Source organism: Caretta caretta, chromosome 3, assembly GCF_965140235.1.
Source record: "Caretta caretta isolate rCarCar2 chromosome 3, rCarCar1.hap1, whole genome shotgun sequence".
Lineage (NCBI taxonomy): Eukaryota > Metazoa > Chordata > Testudines > Cheloniidae > Caretta > Caretta caretta.
The window spans coordinates 144,056,622-144,072,894 of NC_134208.1; the positions used below are offsets into that span (position 1 = coordinate 144,056,622).

Below are 16,273 nucleotides of genomic sequence, written 5' to 3' on the forward strand. Positions count from 1 at the left end.
GTGTGATTGCAGAAAACTTTTTAAATATTTTAGATTTTATAAAAAGCTTGATAAAGAGAAAGAGAAACGAAAACGTGCAGTGGATGAAGAAAGCGTGGAAGATGTAGATGATGATGAATTTGAAAGAATACTGGGTAAGGCTGTATTTTTCATAGCAGTAAAGCACTCTCAGCGCTTAGTCTATCAAGGAACAGCCTGTGTAGACTACTAATTCTTTACTTATTCAGTAGTCCTTAGTGAGGGCTCTGTGTGTAATGTGATTATGCATCTCTGCCAATGGCTGCATATGGCTACGACTGCCCTTTCTTCTGAACTTGATGCAAGTTTCTGCTCTAGAATCTAGGATTGTCTGTGCATGCTGCAACTTTCATTGTTTAATCTGCAGCTTCATATTTTGCTTATGCAACTTAGACCAACATTTTGAGAATTTAGTCCTAATTATAACAAAAATATCTAACTTTTCATTGATCCCTTTTATGTTTCACCATTGGTCTTTTTAATGTACAATTTGCCTCTGATGTTAGGCCGGGGGTGGCCAACGTATGGTTCAGAAGTTAATATGCGGCTCCTTGTATAGGCACCGACTCCGGGGCTGGAGCTATAGGAGCCAGCTTTCCAATGTGCTGGGGGGTGCTCACTGCTCAATCCCTGGCTCTGCCACAGGCCCTGCCCCGACTCCACCCCTTCACGTCCCCTCCCTTGAGCCTGCCATGCCTCCCTCCCCCCCTGAACTTCCTGCACTCCACAAAACAGCTGATCAGGAGGTACAGATTGGCGGAGCGCTGGTGGGCAGGAGGTGCTGGGAGCGGTGGGGAAGGGAGGAGGAGCTGATGGGGGCTGCTGACTTATTACTGTGGCTCTTTAGCAACATACATTGGTAAATTCTGGCTCCTTCTCAGGCTGAGGTTGGCCACCCCTGTGTTAGGCGGTTTGCATCACAAATTTTGGATCCAAGGCACCCTAGTGTTAACTTTTCTCTGCCAGCCTATCTTCAGTCAAGGATTTATAGGGAGAGGACTTCAATTCCTTGAGAGAGAAGTGTCATAGTTTTTTTGGACACATTATTGTTCCTAGTTGGTGTCTTCCCTGGTTTAGATCTATATTTCTAAATTCCATCAGTGACAGTGGCCTTTAAAGTCCAAGGTGGTTTGGCTTCTCTGTGATTGAGACTCTTAATTCAGAGTCGAATGTGCAGTCCCTGTATTCTGCATACCTTGGTTATGAGCGTCACAAGATAAGACTCTGAATCATAGGGAATATTTTCTCATGTGATGCTGGGGTGGAGGAAGGATTTATGTATATTTCTCTGTACAGTAGCATGAAAATAAAGAAAATGAATTTTAAGATAACTTTCTCCAGTGCAAAGGAATTCTCTTTCAAAACTTATACTATGCTATTGTTTTTGTATTATGAAATGCCTTGTGACTCAGGGGGTCTGTTAAATGGTTTGTAAGCTAATTGACCAGTTTTCCATAGAAGTAAAACTCTCCTGGGATTCTTCCTTGATGAGTCAATAAATGTAAACAATGTATGCTTGAGAAAATGGAAGACTTTAAAAAGATGATAAATTGTGCCATGAGCATTCAGTCTATTTATTAAATAACTTCAAAATGTTTCACTTGGCTTTGTGTTGCAATAACAAAAGAAAATTCCCCATTTTTTTTCTTTCAGAGTCATTTGAAGGTGACAGTTACTGTGATACTGTTAGCAAGGATGACCTTGATTTTGCTGGGTAAGATTTTTATTCTGCTCCTTCTGTACTAATTCAGTGCCACTCCTACAGATTTTTACTCCACATGGCTGGACATTACTTTTTGAAGAAAGTCAGCCTTGCTCAGTATCATTTTGCACGAGGCGTCATTCTTGAGCGCTGCATGTCACTCTCTCTTCCACCTCCCCCTGGGCTGAGCATGCTGATGCTATGGCACTTGCAACTTAGCCTAGAAAGCGTGAGGCTGGGCACTTCATTTATTTATATCCTAGAATGATCCAGCAAGCAAGTCTGTATCATCTTGGTTTTCACGGTCAGATAATGCTAGTGAGTGTAATCATAAATTGGAATAATACATGATGTATGAAATCTGAAAACTGGAATTCTGATCCCATGTTAGAAGTCCAGTGTTACATAGCTTAATTCCTAGTAACTCGTTGGCTCCATTAATGATTGAATGTGCAATTTTATTTGAAACATACTTTTAAAATTCACTAAAGAAATTTGAAATTTCTTTTGGGAGGAGGGGGGAAAATTTATAGCTTAAATTTATAGTGAACCTTAAAAAACTTTGATCCAGATCTTGTTCCCTCTCAAACTCATCTTCGTTGTTACTACCTCTTTACCTACAGTTCCCCTCACCAAACCCCCTTCCCCCCACCTGTAGTGTTTCAGAATGGATCAGTTCCCCTCTATTCCATTAAAGTGCTATACTAGGTTAAATTCTCAGTTTTCCATTTAATAGGCCTGCTAAGGCTTCTGGGGTTGTCTTTGAAAGCAGCTCAACAATCTCCTGTGCAAAAGGATTTCTGAAAATGAACTGGGACCATTAGAACATGTCACAACACATATAGCTGTTGTCAAAAGAGTACCTTAATCACAGGACTCTTTTCAGACCTTTTAAAGCGGGTGGATTTTCAGCAGCATTCCTTGTGTTAAATTCAGTTTGATGTATTTTTAATATTCTGTAAGTGCCAGTTGATTACGCCTTGGGTTACTTTTAAAATTTTTTGTAATGATTCTTAACTTCCTAGTACAGTGCTTTGAAATAGATGGGTGTTCTCTGTAGACATCTAACGAGGCAGGAAGTGCTGAGTATTATTATTGTGTATTTTAGTAATATAAAAAACAAGCCCAAGGGTGGTAAGAAAAGCAAAGGAGGTGAGGAATGCAGTGATGACTTGGAAGATTCTGATGATGATGAATTCAATGAGATGGATGAAGAAGTAGTCTCTCTGGGAAGTATGGATGAAGAGTTTGGAGATGACATTGATGAAGAGGGAGGTGCATTTATGAATGTATCAGATGACGACAACAGTCCAGGTAAGGTAATGAAAACAACAGTAAGGTCAATACTTTTAAAAATGTGGTTGCATAGATTAGGTGTTTAAATCCATGGATAGGGACCTAAATCAGAGGCCTGGCTTTCAGAGATGCTAAGCTACCAGCAGCTTCCACTCAAGTCACTCTTTGGCCAAGAAGCTCCCATTGAAGGCAGTGAGCTGCAGGTTCTCATTACCTCTGAAAATGAGGCCACTTTTATTTAGGAGCCTAAATACGGAATTAGGAGCCTCATTTTAAGCACACCTCTTTGAAAACTTGGTCTTAAATACTTCACAAACCAGATACACTATTCTCTGCACACGCAAAATAGAACAAAAAACCTCCAAAGACCAAATAAACAAACAGGTCTGTACACAAGTAACTTACACAGTGACCATTATATGGCATGAAGGAAAAAATAATCAATGAATGTTTGGCAAATTCTAGTTTTAGTTATGCATGATTTGAATCAACATTTATTAATTTTTTCCACTGATTGATCTGAGGCCAGTTAATGATTTTAAAATTAGTGGCTAATTAACTATTTGACTCCTGTAATTCTGTTTAGTACAACAAAAATTCATGTGCCTAAGAAATTTGAAGCTGTGACTTAACCTGATCATGGGTTATTACGTTATCAGAGAGAGTGTTTACATGGAAACCACTTTACAATTTAAAGAAACATATGAGATTAAGAGATTGTTTATAATATTGGCTTGTTGAGGTCAGGGAGTATTATCAGCGACTGAAGTAACCTACTCAGATTTTAATGTCTCTTTCAAATTGGCACTACTGCATAATATACTGTAACTCACGTTTAGTCATCCTGGTTAATGTCATTTTGTTGCTGATCAATGAGGGAACATGCTCATTTAAAGTTGTGCAGTGCTCCCTTATAATGTTGTTTGGCAGCCGCCTGCTTTGTCCACTGCTTGCAGAAAGAGCAGCCCTTGGAGCTAGGTGGTGGGGGCTTGGAACCAGGATGGACGGGCAGCCCCCCATCAGGCTATCAAATGCCCGTAGTTCAGCTTTCCCTCTCCCCATTGCTGTGTGCTGCTCCTGCCCTCTGACTTGGAGCTGCTCCCGGGAGCCTCCTGCTTGCTGTGCGGGGGAAAGGGGTAGGCTAATGTCAGGGTGTCCCCCATCTCCACAGAGCAGGTGTGGGGGACATGACAGGGCTCAGGAGGGAGGGAGCTTGCTGGTAGCAGCTGCTGTCTCAACTTGCTGATCTACTTAAAAAGGCAGTGGGATCAGCATACTTAAAGGTGCAATGCACGTGTCTCTCTCTCTCACACACACACACTGTGTCTCTCTCCCCTCCCTCCATTCGTGGTGCCTTGTAAAGTGCGAGGCTACACGAACAATAACCCTTGAGGCCTCAGCCGAGTGCTAGTCCGTCATTTAGCAGTAAGGCATTCCCTGGGAAATATCCCACCCTCTTCTGCGCTCTAATGTCACCACCTCACCAAGCTTCACAATAATCATTGCTGTGTACAGTACTATGTATATGTATGTATAAAATCTTTTGTCTGGCAAAAAAAATTTCCCTGGAACCTAGCCCTCCCCTATTTACATTATTTTTTATGGAGAAATTGAATTCACTTAACATTGTTTCACTTAAAGTAGCATTTTTCAGGACTGTAACTACAATGTTAAGTGAGGAGTTACTGTATTAGCTTGGTGGAATTTTTTTTAAATTTCAACAGGTAATATTGATCAATTTAAAGCCTTTCTCGATTTAAATTTTCAGTTGTGGGAAATCATGGGAAGGATGAGACAGTAACTTTAATGACATTAGGTGTTATCAATAGAAATATTTTTTCACTGGTTTGCATGTCCAGTAAAATCAATATTTGGCATTTACAGATAAAAGTCTAATCCTTCCAAGCCTAATACACCACACTGTTCATCAAATAGATACGTTTTACATAATGCAATGTTTCTTTTGAACTTATTCCATTGGACTTCGTATCTCGTGGAGCTGAGATCAGTGCTTTATCTTCCATGCTGTGATAGTAGGCAAAGGAGGTATTTAAAGCTGGCATGAAAAACTTAAACTTAGCATTTCCCAAGATCTGTGGGTTTTAAATTAAAAATTTGAGTATGTCCATTGTGGTTTTAATGTTTTCTAAGAACAAGCTCAACAGAATAATGGGGCAGATGTGCCTTAATGGACATGTTAGTGTTCGTAGTTAATGTTTTAAATATAGTGTATACTGTGCAAATTATAGTGACCTATTTGGTTTTCTTTGATAATAGATGTAAACAGTAAAGATCAGGTCAAGTCTGTCAGTAAAAAAGGCAAGAGAAGAAAAGATATTGATTTTGCTGAATCATTTGAAGGTAAGAATATATTTTCATTTAAAGTCTGAGACAGGCTAATACAAAGTAGTAGAAGTATGTAGAGTGGCAGAGGGCTCTGTGGTGTAGGGGGTTGGTGCACTGATCTTTTGCCTCTGGAAACATAAGTTCAAATTCCATTTTAGTGAAAATGAATTTCTCACACCTGTACTGCAAATCCAGTCAGTCTGGTACAATTGAGCATTAGCGACAGCTCTTGAGAGGCTGTTAGGGTTGAGTTGAATTAGCAGATATATGTAGAGCAGATTACATTGTACCTGGATACAGTACATGCAGCACAAATTTGTGTTCCCTAGATTTCTTTAAAAAGGGAAATCTACAGATTCCTCAAGAGCTGTGGCCTGCTGTGGGTAATGAAAACAAACTAAAAATGCAAATTTGATATAAATTGAGTTTTAGACATGAAAAGTGAGTGAATAGATGAATTTAAAGGGGGGGGGGGGAGGAGAGGGGGAATGTAGTCTTTACTACTCCCACTCAGAAAAACCCCTACAGCATCAGCTGTTGCTTTAGATCAGTAATATTCAGACTGAGGCTTGGGAACTACAAGTGGCTCTTTGCAGAACATATTAAAACCCTGATTTAATTAATCAACCAGGATGTGTTTATTATATTAACCCATTGTAGTTGATAAAATACTTAGTCATGCTGTGAGAATATATAAAACTAAGTATTTTGTCTCTCTAAATATGAATATACAGTACTATTGTAAATGAAACAATGAATTCACACTACTGTGGCTCTTTAATAATTGAGGTCCGAGTGTCACTGCTTTAGATCTGAAAAACAACCTGCAAAAAAGGTTGAACCCTTTTTTTTGCTACTTGGTCAACAAAAGTTTACCTAAAGTTTTGTGTTTTTTAAATCTGCTTGTGTACATTAGAAATTCAGGTTCTGATGACTGGAAAACTGGAGAAACAACATCACAAGAACTAGGATTTTTAATTAGATAACTCTTTAACACTGGTTAAAAGATGTGTGTTAAAGAGTCAACATATCCCATCCCCTTAAAATTTGAGAGCTAAAAACATACAGTAGAATATCAGAGTAATGAACAGCTCGGGAATGGAGGTTGTTTGTAACTCCCAACAAAACTGCTGGGCCCTCAGTCAGCAGCCGCCGCTCCCCAGCTTTGACAGCAGCAGGGAAGTAAGAGTGGCACGGTATGGTATTGCCCCCTTTAGTTCAGCGCTGCCTTCAGAGCTGGGCTCCTGGCCAGCAGCAGCCACTCTCCAGCTGCCCTGCTCTGAAGTCAGGGTAGCAATACCACAACCTCCTAAAATAACCTTGTGACCTCCTGCAACTCCTTTTTGGTTCTGGACTCCCAATTTGAGAAACACTGGTTTATACAGATTTTACAAGGGAGTATCAGGTAAAAGCACACAAAACCAGATTTCCATGGCCATGAATTTGGTAAGGCCCTAGCCATTAGGCTCTGATTCTGTATGCTTCTGAGGCAATCCTTTTGAGGAGGAAAAAAATACTGGCACACAATCCCCAATCTTATCAGCCATCCCTTCTCTCAGAAAAACTAATCCCCAATTTTTTTTATACTAAACTATTTTAAAACTTACAAATACACTTGAAACAAACACTAGCAGACCACTTTTGTGAAATCAGTTCCTTCTGGATGCTAATCAGTGCTATTGAAATCTCCATGAATGACTCCAGAAGAGTATTACTCTTAAGACTCATTTCTGCTGCAGCATTGATTAGAAGTCAGCCAATTAATGACTGCTTAAGGGACAGATGGAAATATCAGATAATTAGTATTTATACAATTTTCATAAACATGTTAACACTTTTATTATATTTTGGATTGTAGTCCTTGACCCTTCATCTATCACTTGAACTGTAAACTGAACAGGACAGGGACTGTCTTTGTACAACACCTTGCACTAGGGGGCTTTAATCCTGATTGGGTCTTTAGGTTGCTATTACAATATATATATTACATTATTAAGCAATCTGTTCACACATCTCTCCCTGCAATGAAATGATAGATGCTTTTCTAGGAGCTTTAATAGAAATCAGATACTTTGGACAATGTTATTAAAGGATGAATGTTTGTCTGGTGGTGGTGCCTGGGAAAGTATAGAATTTTAGCTGATTACAATTTTCAATAATTTTTTTCTATTTGAAGGATCAAAGCAGCAAAAGAAAAGAAAACTCAAAGACATGGGCATGCTTGCTGCTGCAGAAGAGGTAAATCTGATCAGTATACATAATTAAGAAAAAATGCTTGATCTCACATTTTGCCTGAATATATTTTCCATAAAGAAAATAATATTTGTCTCTCTTTAAAGTTCGGCACTCTTCTGGATGAAAATGTTAAGTCCAAGTTTGACAACATTGGTATGAATGCAATGGCTAACAAAGATAATGCAAGTAAGTGCAGTTACATGTTCTATAAACAAACTATACCCTTACGCTATTTGAATAGGTACCTATGCACAATCCTTAAGACAATTTTAAAAAAAAAGTCATTGCTTAGTTATTTTTAAAAATAAAAGTGTATTCCATTTTAAAATGAAAGTTAACTTAAATCCACAAAAAATAATTCAGCCACTGCTCCAGTACAACTTTATGATGTATATAATACAACTGTACTTGTTTTTAAGGACTCTCGCCCTAGTCTAGATTTAATTGTACTTAGTCACAGCACTTGCAAGCATTTTGCAAAATGACATGCAGCTTTTGACTTGCATCATTAAATACCTAATTCTAAATTATGTATTCCTGATGGGAATTTTTCTGATATAAAAGTTGATGTAACCAAGGTTTAGCCAAACACACCATGCCCCAGCTTTGGTGTATATGAAGCAAAAACAGTTTTCCCCCACAAATCTAAATCTGTAAAAATATCTACTTTTCAAAGTGGGATTAATCAAATAGATAAAGCATTAATTATACTCATTTCTCTGGTCTAAAAAAATTGATGGCTGCCATCCTAAACATTGAGTGTTAATGCAAACTATAACACAGGATCCATGAAAGCAATTCTAAAATTTGTGCCTTTGAAACAGGCCCAAAAGGTTTCAAGTATAACAGTTTTTGCATAATGGAAAAATTTGAGGTGAAAAATCCAATAGTTCACACTTTATTGGTGTTTTATGAATTTGGGGGTAGATTATTCAAATTCCAAACAGTGTTCAAAGGATACATCAGTTATCCACCACCTCTTCCCTTGTAGGTATCAAACAGCTCAAGTGGGAAGCAGAGCGTGACAACTGGCTTCACAACAGAGATGTGAAAAATATCATCAAGAAGAAAAAACAGTTCAAACACAAAGGCCTGAAAAATAAACACAAAGGCAAAAAGTCAAGAAAATGAATCAGACATTTGTTTTACACTGCTTCTGTTTTTACTTACTTCTAATTTTTGCCACTTAGCCATTTCAGTCGGTCGTTCTCCCTTATTCCATAAACTCCAGCCCATTCATTGCTTTTGTAATAAACTGAAAATATATAAAAAAAGGCATCAGTGTCATCTGTTCCTCTTATGTGCATCTGAATTTCTAGGTCTAATTTTATTGGATTTGTATTCATCTGATTCTGAGTAGGAAAAAAAAAATCACTAGAATTGTCTCTAGCTAAACATACATTTTACAACCTCTGCATTTCTGAAAAACATTTAGCAACAATGCAAAGCTAGAAGATAATTCTGTCAAAAAGACATAGAATCATAGAATATCAGGGTTAGAAGGGACCTCAGGAGGTCATCTAGTCCAACCCCCTGCTCAAAGCAGGACCAGTCCCCAATTAAATCATCCCAGCCAGGGCTTTGTCAAGCCTGACCTTAAAAACTTCTAAGGAAGGAGATTCTACCACCTCCCTAGGTAACGCATTCCAGTGTTTCATACAAGTTTTATGAAGTGTTTTCTTTTAGTTGGCAAGAAGTGACTTACCCTCCAAAATGGATGGAAATCTCCTGTTCATTGTATGCCTAAAATCTGGTAAGGGAATAAGAAAAAAAATTAAATATTCTCAAACAGTTGCACCAATGGAATGCATGTTTCTGTATTTTAAAGGTAACTTTCTTAGTCTTTAGTTAGATACTAACTAGTAGTGTGTAATTTAATTTCATTTAGTATTTTTCAGTGTTAGTCAAACACCACATTTGAGCTACTTTTATTTACAAATTTAGACACTTTTCTTGCCCATTCACTAGTGGGGATAGGCACAAAGCCTGATGGGTCCCTCTGTCATCTGGCTCTTAGGGTTGTAAGAGTGAAAAGGCTTTCCTTTTGCCAAAGATACACAAAAAATTCTCCCCCCTAAAATCAAGGAGGTTGTGAAATCTAAGGCTGTTTTAAGGAAGGGTTGAGCCAAGGAGCTTGCCTCAAGTTTATTACAAGTTCAAGCTTTGAGCATCCCTCAGAATTTGTTAGTCTCAAGGTGCCACAAGTACTTCTTTCCTCAGAAGAGTTTTTCCTCAACCTTTTTGATACTGGCTTGCTGCCTTCCTAAATGTGTCAGGAAGATCTTGGGGACTTGCACCAGCCCACAAACCAGTTAAGAAACAGTGCCTTAGAGCAGTGGTTCTCAACCAGGGATCTGAGGGCCACAAGCAGGTTTCAGGGGGTCTGCCAAGCAGGACAAGTGTTAGACTCGCTGGGGCCCAGGTCAGAAGGTCAAAGCCCCACCACATGAAGCTGAACCCTAGGGCACTGAGCCCCATCACCCGGGGCTGAAGTCAAAGCCCGAGCAACTTAGCTTTATGGGAGTCCCTGTGGTGGTAATGTCAGCCCTGGCTTTTATAGGGCCGTGGAGTCTTTATAGCATGTTGTGGAGGGGCGCAAAGAAAAAGGTTGAGAACTCCGGTCTTAGATCTCTCCGTCAATAACCAGGCACCTCCAGACAACTTCCCTTATTTGGCTGCAGATTAACTTTATCAGTGCCATCCTGGAAGCTGAAAATAGTGTCTCCATCCTCTGTGCAAACCTAAATTTGAGCCGATGTTATCCCTTAACACACCTAAAGTTTTGTACCTAATGACCTAAACTGGAGAGAGTCCAGCGAAGGGCAACAAAAATGATTAGGGGTCTGGAACACATGACTTATGAGGAGAGGCTGAGGGAACTGGGATTGTTTAGTCTGCAGAAGAGAAGAATGAGGGGGGATTTGATAGCTGCTTTCAACTACCTGAGAGGTGGTTCCAGAGAGGATGGTTCTAGACTATTCTCAGTGGTAGAAGAGGACAGGACAAGGAGTAATGGTCTCAAGTTGCAGTGGGGGAGGTTTAGGTTGGATATTAGGAAAAACTTTCACTAGGAGGGTGGTGAAACACTGGAATGCGTTACCTAGGGAGGTGGTAGAATCTCCTTCCTTAGAAGTTTTTAAGGTCAGGCTTGACAAAGCTCTGGCTGGGATGATTTAATTGGGGATTGGTCCTGCTTTGAGCAGGGGGTTGGACTAGATGACCTCCTGAGGTCCCTTCCAACCCTGATATTCTATGACTACTACATCACCCACAGGCTTCCCTCACAACCTTTTTTTTTTTTTTCCCCTGAACTAGGATAAGGTGATTCTTTGGCTATTCCTGCCTTCTTTTCAAAGCTCTTTAGTTCTACATAACTCCATTTCTGATCATCTGATCTAAATCTGACCTAGAGTAGAACTGCAACTCAGATGGCAACCGATCCCTAACATTCTGTTTGAAGAGAACAGGTGTATCTTTGCATTCTGATCTGCCCTGAAGCTGTGCTGTAAGTCACAAATATCTGTAGCTAGAACGGGAATTTTTTGGTTGATTTGGAAAGCACTCAGATACTAGAGTAATTGGTGGCATATAAAAAACTCTTAAAATCTCCTGGGAGAGCCTTAGCTCACAGTGAATCTGCTAAACCCTCTAGATCTGAGGGCTCATTTGATGTGAGCTCGGCTGTGTCTTGGGCAGAGTGAGGTTTCTCCAGGCCCTAATAAATCTCTCTCACATAATTTATGTGCTATAGATTACTGCTGGGGGAATTCTGCACCACTGCACGCACACAGAATTCATGTCCCCTACAGATTTTTTTTGCTTCCCCGCAGAAGCAGGACTTTCTGCCAGGGAATCATAGAACATCAGGGTTGGAAGGGACCTCAGGAGACCTAGTCCAACCCCCTGCTCAAAGCAGGGCCAAACCTAACTAAATCATCCCAGCCAGGGCTTTGTCAAGCCTGACCTTCAAAACCTCAAAGAAAGGAGATTCCACCACCTCCCATAGGTACCCATTCCAGTGCTTCACCAGCCTCACTGCAACTTGAGACCATTACTCCTTGTTCTGTCATCTGCTACCACTGAACAGTCTAGTTCTATCCTCTTTGGAACCCCCTTTCAGGTAATTGAAAGCAGCTATCAAATCCCCCCTCATTCTTCTCTTCTGCAGACTAAACAATCCCAGTTCCCTCAGCCTCTCTTCATAAGTCATGTGCTCTAGCCCCCTAATCATTTTTGTTGCCATCCACTGGACTCTAATTTTTCCACATCTGTCTTCTTGGAAGCTGCAAAAGCAGTCACATGCCCCTCCTCAGCAGTGCAGGTGCATCATTTCTGGTGCCCGGAGCAGCCAAGGGAGAGCTAAATCACCACTGTGGGTGGAGGTGGGGACATCCTGGCCTGTAGCTCCTACCCTGTGCTGGGAAGGATGGAACGTCCTCTTCCTCTGCATGGAGCAGCCACGGCTGGGTCAGACCAACCCCAAGAAACCTCTCCTGGCTGTATGAAGCTCCACACATCCCCTGCTTCCTTCCCTCATTGATCCCTCCACCCATGGTTGGGGAGCAATGTACACGAAGCTGCCCCCCATATCTGCCCAACCCCATGCATCTGGACCCCCCCATATCCAGACCCCCCTGCTGGGCCTCACCCCTTGCAGCTGGAGCCCCCTGCACCCAGACCATCCCCACTGAGCCCCTGCACTTGAATCCCCACCTTGCCAACCCCCTGCACCCAGACTGCATCAAGCTTCACTCCCCCAGCACCTGCTCCCCTCCGCGGAGCCCCAACCACTTTCACCTGTACCCACCTGATAGTCCCCTTGCCCATGCACCCAGCCCCCCGCATTGAGATGCCCAAACCAAACCCTCTCAACCCAAACCTGGATCCCTCCACATTTGGATCCTGCTGGGCTGAGCCTGCCTGCCCACACCCAGTATGCCTGGCACAGAGGGGCAGTCCTAGCCCCTGTGCTATGTCAAGGTCCTCACCAAGTCTGTGTCAGCCATGAGGGGAGCACGCACTGCAGGGTGATCTCCCACCTCCATGCCACCAGTGGCATGTGCTCCCCACTACCATGCTGGAGCCTCCCCATCTATTGACAAAATTTGCAGAACTTTAAAATATTGTGTGTATAATTATTTTTTTGGCACAGAATTCCCTCAGGAGTCTAACAGATCTAATCTAATAGATGAACAATTACTTTTTCACCAATACAATCTTTCAGCAACAAATGCTTAGATGACTTTTTTCTACTTGAAACTTTGTCCCTGTCCTTGGAGTAAGGTTTTGGGGAGGTAATAATTCCACAACAGATTACTAATCAGATCTGATCTGTTAGGCCAAAAAGTTTGCCCGCCCCTGGTGTGAGGGCCACATCGGGTTTCAGAAATTGTATTGAGGGCCAGTTAGGGGATGCTGTGCCTCCCCAAACAGCCAGGCATGGCCCAGCCCCTACCCCCATCCAACCCCCCCCGCTTCTCGCCCCCTGACAGCCCCCCTCAGGAACCCTGCCCCATCCAACCCCGCCATTCCCTGAGGGCCCCCTTGGGATCCCTGCCCCATCCATCACGCTCCCTGTCCTCTGATTGCCTCCCACTGCCCCATCCGACCCTTCCTCTCATTTCTGACTGCCCCCCAGGACCTCTGCCCCATCCAACCCCCGCTTCTCCCTGTCCCCTGACTCTCCCCAGCCACCCCATCTCCTTCCTGACTGTCCCCAGGACCACTGTCCCCAGGACCCATGCCCCCATTCAACCCTCCTGTTACCTACCCACACCCCTACCCCCTGACCACTCCCCTGCCCTCTATCCCACACCCCCGCTCCCTGCCCCCTTACTGCACTGCCTGGAGTACCAGTGGCTGGTGCCACTACAGTGAGCTGAGGCTGCGGGAGAGGGGGAACGGCAGAGGAGGGGCCTCCCGGGCCAGGACAGTCCCATGGGCCAGATGTGGCCCGCAGGCTGTAGTTTGCCCACCTCTGCGTTACACAGTTAATATACAGACTGCTGAAACAGAAATTTCATGATGGTTCTATTCCCCCTGCACCTCACTACCTCAGGATACATCTAACCACCTAATAAGTCTCAGTCATGTACTATTAGGCTAAGTTCCTGGGACATAACCCAGTAAATTCTCTCTCCTCTTAAGCACAGTCTCCCCCTACCCCAATATTGCATGCACAGTTGATTTCTTCACAACTACTCTGTTTACAGAAAAAGGCAAGAGAAAACAGGAAAATGAGAGTAGAAAAACGGTATAGACTGGTGTGAACATAAGTTTCAACTTTTTAATTTAGGGCATCAACATTCTGCTACCTTATCCACTCTCTACTAATTTTTCACTTTTAGTGTAAGAAACGTTGGTACCCACTATCAGGAGTACTTTCTAAAATCATTTTATTACCTTGACTTGTATCCATTCTGTAAAATAGTAAATACACTCCAGCGACCCCAGCCACTTCCAAAAGTAGAACTCCTTTGAAGATCTTTCTTGCAACAGGTTCCATGCCTAACTTTCAAAAATAGATTTGGATAAGCACTACTATAAAGATGCTAATGTTTTCATTCTTGAACTAAAATTGTAATAAAGATACCATAAGAATTTCTGCTTATTCTTAAATCATTAAACATCTTCACCTTGAGTTCATCGGAGTACTGCAAGCGTGGAATGCGTCAAATATACTGACTAGGGATGAAACCAATAGCCACCAGAGTCCATGGGAGTTTCTATTGACTTCAGTGGGTGCTGGATCAGGCCCAAGAAGGAGCATTTAGCATATTACCTTGAAACCCTATAGATTTTTATTTTTTTTTCTAGGTCCTTTGTATATATTTAAAACAAAATTTTACAAAAGTAACGCTCTGGATAGTTAAATATAAAGCTCAACATTTATGTGAGCCATATTCCCAAGCAAGGTTCCACGCACCATGTGACATCATTAGTTAGAGGTGTGCTAGTCCTCACTGGACTGAAAGGTTTGGTACTGACCTGCGCCCCCTTCTGCTTGACTATTGGGGCCTCCACCACATACTGCTGCAATTGATGGCACCCTGAAGAGGTGGCTTGCCAGTCACCTTTAACATCTGGAATTTACAGCTCTGAAAACAACTTTTGCTTCAAGAGTTGGCTATTGCATGGTGTCTTTTCCCCCTCGGCCGGCTCCAGGCCCCCAACTAGCTCCCATTAAAATCAATGCGGCAGACCCTACAGCTGTCAGAGAGCCGGGAAGGGAGTACAGGGTCTGTGCCAGCCGAGAGGGGCCCCGTAGCGAGCCTTCAGCCAACACACGCGCTCGCACTACGGCCAAGCCTGGCCACTCGCGGCCTTGGGATCAGGCCAGGGCTGCAAGTGGCCGGCCCAATGCCTAGCGCGCTGCAGGCGCCAGGCGAGGCCTGATTCGTCGGCAAAGCAAGGCGCCAGGGTCTGACACGGGCGGCACGAACAGCCAGCCACAGGCGGCCCCATGGCGCCCCGGTCTGCCACGCGGGGGAGCCCCGCCCGGGGGCCGCACAGCAGTTGAGACACGCAGAGGCCGGAAAGGCCGCGGGCAGGGGAGGGAGGAGGGGCAGGGGAATCCGGCGGGAAACCGCCCAGCGCGGAACAGGGCCGCTAGCGAGCAACTGTTAAAGCCAACGGGCACGAGAGGGGTTGGGAGCGCGGAGCCGGGAGCGCGCCCGCAGCAACTCGCCAGCGCCGCGTGAGGGGCAGGAGCCACGTGAGAAACACGTGACCCTCTCCCCCCGCCCCCAGATCTCGGCGAGGGCACGTGAGCGGCCTGCGGGCGCGACGGGGTGGAACGAAATGCGGAGGAAGACCCGCAACGCTGAATCCCCGCCCCGCACGGGGTTTCCAAACCTCGCCCCTTGTGCTCACGGCCCCGACAAGCTCGCTCACGCCAACGGCAGCAACAAGCAGAGTGACCCGGAAGCAGAAGACAGATTCTACTTCCGCATCATAATTTGAGGGCTCGTTACGGTCACCCCTCCCAGTTCACCCGCTGCAGCGAGGGGCGCGCGGCCCAGCAACCAGCGGCCCTGCTCACAGCCCCGCGAAGCGGCAGCGGACAGCGCGCGCCCTCACCCCCCTGCGGCGGACATCACGACTCGCTGCACGTCTGCTTACCTTATACCCTTGAGAAGGAAGGGACTCGCGCCCCGGCGCAGGCGCAGTCTGGTATTGCGCCCGTTAACGTGCGTGCGTACACAGCAGCGTAGAGGCTCGGTTTGGAGACGCTGTCCGTGCGCGCATGCGTACGACCGACTGCCCCCCAACGATCAGTCTCCCCACAGCGTAGGGGGTTCTAAGCAGCCCCCTCCCAGCACAGCGCCACCTGCCGCTACCACGAGCGCTCAGCCCAGCCCTGCGCTGCCCAACCTGCCCCCTGCTCGGAGCCGCCCCCCTAACGCCCCCAAACATCCCGGGACCCCGCCCCGACCTGCAGCTCGCATCCCGGCCACACCCCGGGAGCCAGCACCTAGACCCCGCCCTCCAACGCGCCCCCCAAGCCTCGGCGCCGCCCCAGCCTGCTGCCCCGGGACTGCACCTCCAGCAGGGGCCAGACGCCCTGCCGTTGCCCTGGGCCTCGGCCCTCAACACCCCCCTCCCGACATCCCGTCCCCAACATGCCCCAACCACTCCAGCCCTGCTCCCAACATGCCCAGGGACCCCTCTCAACAC

The 16,273-nt window shown here is 44.5% G+C and overlaps 2 protein-coding genes across 2 annotated transcripts in view; one reads left to right on the forward strand and one right to left on the reverse strand.

Moving 5' to 3' along the window:
* The window catches only part of CEBPZ (CCAAT enhancer binding protein zeta), a 26,055-nt gene extending 17,184 nt beyond the window's left edge, over positions 1-8,871 (forward strand). The window contains exons 11-17 of the mRNA XM_048843625.2: positions 34-134; positions 1,672-1,732; positions 2,829-3,034; positions 5,294-5,377; positions 7,539-7,600; positions 7,702-7,783; positions 8,589-8,871. Of these exons, the coding sequence (XP_048699582.1) occupies positions 34-134; positions 1,672-1,732; positions 2,829-3,034; positions 5,294-5,377; positions 7,539-7,600; positions 7,702-7,783; positions 8,589-8,728 (736 nt within the window). The 3' untranslated portion in view covers positions 8,729-8,871. The remainder of the gene's footprint in view (positions 1-33; positions 135-1,671; positions 1,733-2,828; positions 3,035-5,293; positions 5,378-7,538; positions 7,601-7,701; positions 7,784-8,588) is intronic.
* On the reverse strand, positions 8,480-15,859 carry CEBPZOS (CEBPZ opposite strand). Its single transcript, XM_075126986.1, is given in 6 exon segments — positions 8,480-8,689; positions 8,768-8,852; positions 9,303-9,347; positions 14,000-14,104; positions 15,726-15,801; positions 15,803-15,859. Coding segments are annotated over 5 exon segments (351 nt in total). The 5' UTR covers positions 15,845-15,859; the 3' UTR covers positions 8,480-8,689; positions 8,768-8,769.
* Between the last annotated feature and the right edge of the window lie 414 nt (positions 15,860-16,273).